Source organism: Lygodium microphyllum, chromosome 19 (genome assembly GCF_053477565.2).
Source record: "Lygodium microphyllum isolate KBCC chromosome 19, Lygodium_microphyllum_v1.1.10, whole genome shotgun sequence".
Taxonomy (NCBI): domain Eukaryota; kingdom Viridiplantae; phylum Streptophyta; class Polypodiopsida; order Schizaeales; family Lygodiaceae; genus Lygodium; species Lygodium microphyllum.
In genome coordinates, this window is record NC_141153.1 from 79,614,623 (window position 1) to 79,617,977 (window position 3,355).

The 3,355-nt window shown below is 43.0% G+C and overlaps 1 protein-coding gene across 1 annotated transcript; it reads left to right on the forward strand.

Annotated features, from left to right (window-relative positions):
- The first annotated feature begins 305 nt into the window (after positions 1-305).
- On the forward strand, positions 306-2,313 carry LOC148020076 (10 kDa chaperonin, mitochondrial-like). Its single transcript, XM_087700896.1, has 3 exons — positions 306-478; positions 1,619-1,758; positions 2,073-2,313. Exons 1-3 carry the CDS (start codon positions 368-370, stop codon positions 2,119-2,121), a joined length of 300 nt encoding a protein of 99 aa, XP_087557022.1. The 5' UTR covers positions 306-367; the 3' UTR covers positions 2,122-2,313.
- Positions 2,314-3,355: the final 1,042 nt, after the last annotated feature.

The window sequence follows — 3,355 nt, forward strand, 5'->3', positions numbered from 1 at the left end:
TTAAAATCACGATCATTGACTCGAACTACGTATACATGCATATTCTCATTTCGACATCTTCCATGTATTTAAACAACGCAAAAACTTATCTACAAATGTATTTCGCTTCAAAACACGACACATGTCTAAAGATCATCAGTAAAACTGCTACATAACAAACATGCAAGAACTACATATAGAACTTCATACTCGTGTAGAGAGCTGCACTTGTCAACCTAGTTAAAATATGTGCCCACTCCTTTACCCCACTCTTTTTAGTAAGGCCCCTATGATTAATAAAATCCAACGTTGTAAAAAGCTTAGGGCGATGTGACAAAATCCGTTAAAGCCCTAAACCCTTACAAGGCCGTCTCTGCGCTTGGCATTCATGGCGAGGAAGCTGATCCCTCTTCTCAACCGGGTGCTGGTAGAGAAGCTCGTGCCTCCGACTAAGTCCGTGGGAGGTGTTCTCATTCCAGAGTCCGCCTCCGCTTCCAAGGTGTGTATGTCTCTCTCTACCTCTCGCAATCGATCAATCTTTCGCAGCGAATCAGATGGTGACTCGGTGATTCGATCGCAGTAGATAGAGAGAGGCCCTGTTAAAGCAGACTGGGGGCCTTATATGCGATAGGTGGCTCGTGAGACCATTAACACATGAACTCTTAGTTCCCGAGATTCCAACAATATCATGAGCTTCTACAAAAGAGCTGCCACATTCCTAGCTTGTAGCTGTGGGGAATGGAGGTTGCAGGCATGGGGAGATGCTTGCGACTTCTATCCGACATTTTGCAGGGCGGTCAGTCTCAAGCCCCCCGTTGCTATGGGGTGGCTCTGAGCTCATGATGCTGACACTCCCACATAGGAATGACAGAGAGTTTTCCCACATGCTCGTGCACAAGAAGTTTGAGATAAATTCCCACTACACTTCCCGCATTGTGAATCATGACAACATCATGAGCTTCTGCAAGGGAGCGACTGCATACCTAGCTTGATGCAGTTCAGGGAAGGGGCTGGCAGCTCGGGGTGCAAGCTGGATAAAGCACCCAGCTAGGTATGCGGTGCCTCTTGAGCTTCTAAGCTCATGATTTTGAACTCTCAGGAAAAAGAAGGGAAAAGAGCCCCTTTCGCAACATGGGAAATCGTCAAACTTCTTGTGGTGGTGGTGTTTGTGTATTGGGGGGGCCTGGTGGGTGGGGGGTGGTGTGCTTGTTGTTCCTGTCCCCCATTACAATGTGCCAGGTATGGGGTGCAGGAATGTTGCAAGATTTGGTGTGGCTCCCTTTCTGGATCTGAGGATCTCATGATGTTGACACTACTGCATGGGAAGAATATAGGGTGTCACCTGACTTGAGTCCCTTCCCTGGAATAGGCTAGTGATGTTGACACTACTACATGGGAGGAACATTAATTTTCCCATGTCCACCAGCCCACCATACTAACTTGCTCACTGCAACAAGCTAATCATGCCAACACTACTACGTGGGAGTAACATAGAGTTGCCTACATCGGGAAATTACTACAGCTTTTTGTTGTTTGTCCGTTTCACATCTGTTAACTAACGCTCAATTGGCTTTTTACCTGAATGCTCTGTGCTTTGGATTTTGGTACTGTTTCTTTATGGTTCATCTGTGTAAATCAGGTGAATGCAGGGAAGGTTGTTGCTGTTGGTCCAGGTGGCCGAGCAAAAGATGGATCACTTATCCCAATACTTGTGAAGGAAGGGGACACAGTGCTTCTTCCAGAATATGGTGGGAATCAGCTAAAGTTAGGGGAAGAAGAGTATGCCCAAATCCTTGACATGCTATGGTTTACGAGTTAGACATATCAATTCTCTTGTTTTATGTAACACAGGGTTATGGGCAGTTTTGTTTTAGTTTTTTGTGTGATGCATATAGACCTTTCAGGTTTGCCAGTCCTCATACCTTGTGCGCCGATCATTCTAGAAGTCAAGTCATCCTTAACTTTTTTAGTGTTATATGGATCTATTTTCTTATATTCAGGAGGAGGAAGCTGACTATTCTTGAATAAGAAAATTACACAAAGTCTCATTCTATCTGAGCTCTACTAATGGTTGCCTTGTTTGATGTTTACAGATATGTACTGTATCGTGATGAAGAGCTTTTGGGGATAATACAGGACTGATTGATAGCAGTCATCCAGCTGTTCAGGGATTGATGATTAAGGAGAGTGGATACTGCAGGATGATTAGAAAATCTGTTCACAAATTAGGGAACTGTAAAATGTAACTTGAGGAAGCTCCACTCTATTTTCTACAATGGGGCAGCAATGAATTTTGATCAATATAAAAAGGTCGTGGTCAAATCTATGCGACTACTCATCCCTATGGCATGAAATAAAGCCTAATAATTCAAAGTTTTTGTGGTATTAGTTAGTTTTTGTTATAATCCCTGTGTGTGTAATGAAATAAAGTTTACCAGGCTAAACTTATTATGCAGCATGGTGATGATGGTTTGATGAGAAAGGCCTGAGTCTTGAATGTTTTTAGTGTAATGGTGAATAATGGCCCAAAGGACGTGTGTGTTGCAGTGTGAGGAATTTGTGAGATAAAGCTTCCCTGAGGCCAAAATGTTTCTGAGAATGCCTTGAAATTCTATTTGCCTGTCTGATTTTACTTGAGTATCATGCAACCACTGGTTGAGAATAAAGCTTTCCTGAGGCTTTTATGTTTCTAAGAATCCCTTATTCACATTCCATGTGCCTATCTGTGTAACACTATTTTAGAGGGTGAGAACCTATCTGCGAAAGCTATAGTATGACCACTGCTAAGAGCATGCCGGTGTTTCACTAATAGCATTACTGGCATTGCCATTTGAACTAATTGTAGAAGAAAAGAAAACAGACATGGCTGAGAATTGAATGTTAAAGCTACAAGCCTCATAGCCCCAGTAAGCATTAAAAAAGTACATCCTGCATCCATGTAAAGACCCATTGCTAACTGTTTAGACGGATACAATATGCTGAGAAGGGTCAGTGATGGTGTTCTGTTTCCCTTGTTTTGGGGTTGGTGTATGTCTGTAACCCTTTTGTCCTTGCCCGTGATTTCATCTCAGTGTCTATTTGGAGAAGGTGCACTGTTACAGCAAGCGTGCGTCCTGAGGGTTTCTGGCAAAGCTGTAAGAACTCGAGGAGTGGTAGTTGGAGACGATGATCAGTTTTCAGCGTTCCTTTCATAGAAGACCCTGGGTATAATAGACTTCTCAATCAGCAACAAACAAAATTTGACTCTCAAGATCAAGAGTTGGTACCCAAAGAACTCCAGGTAGTTTCTTTTGAGAATGCTGTTTCTTTTCAGATCCTAGGTTGTTCACCAAATAACGACCTTAAACCAAATGCTTGAAGCACCCTTTTTTCCCAG

Excerpts from the sequence above, each read along its gene's own strand:
- LOC148020076 (XM_087700896.1), top strand. The coding sequence starts at position 368 with ATGGCGAGGAAGCTGATCCCTCTTCTCAACCGGGTGCTGGTAGAGAAG. Across the intron at positions 479-1,618 it reads AGTCCGCCTCCGCTTCCAAG|GTGAATGCAGGGAAGGTTGT; the intron begins GTGTGTATGTCT and ends TGTGTAAATCAG. Across the intron at positions 1,759-2,072 it reads CTAAAGTTAGGGGAAGAAGA|ATATGTACTGTATCGTGATG; the intron begins GTATGCCCAAAT and ends TGATGTTTACAG.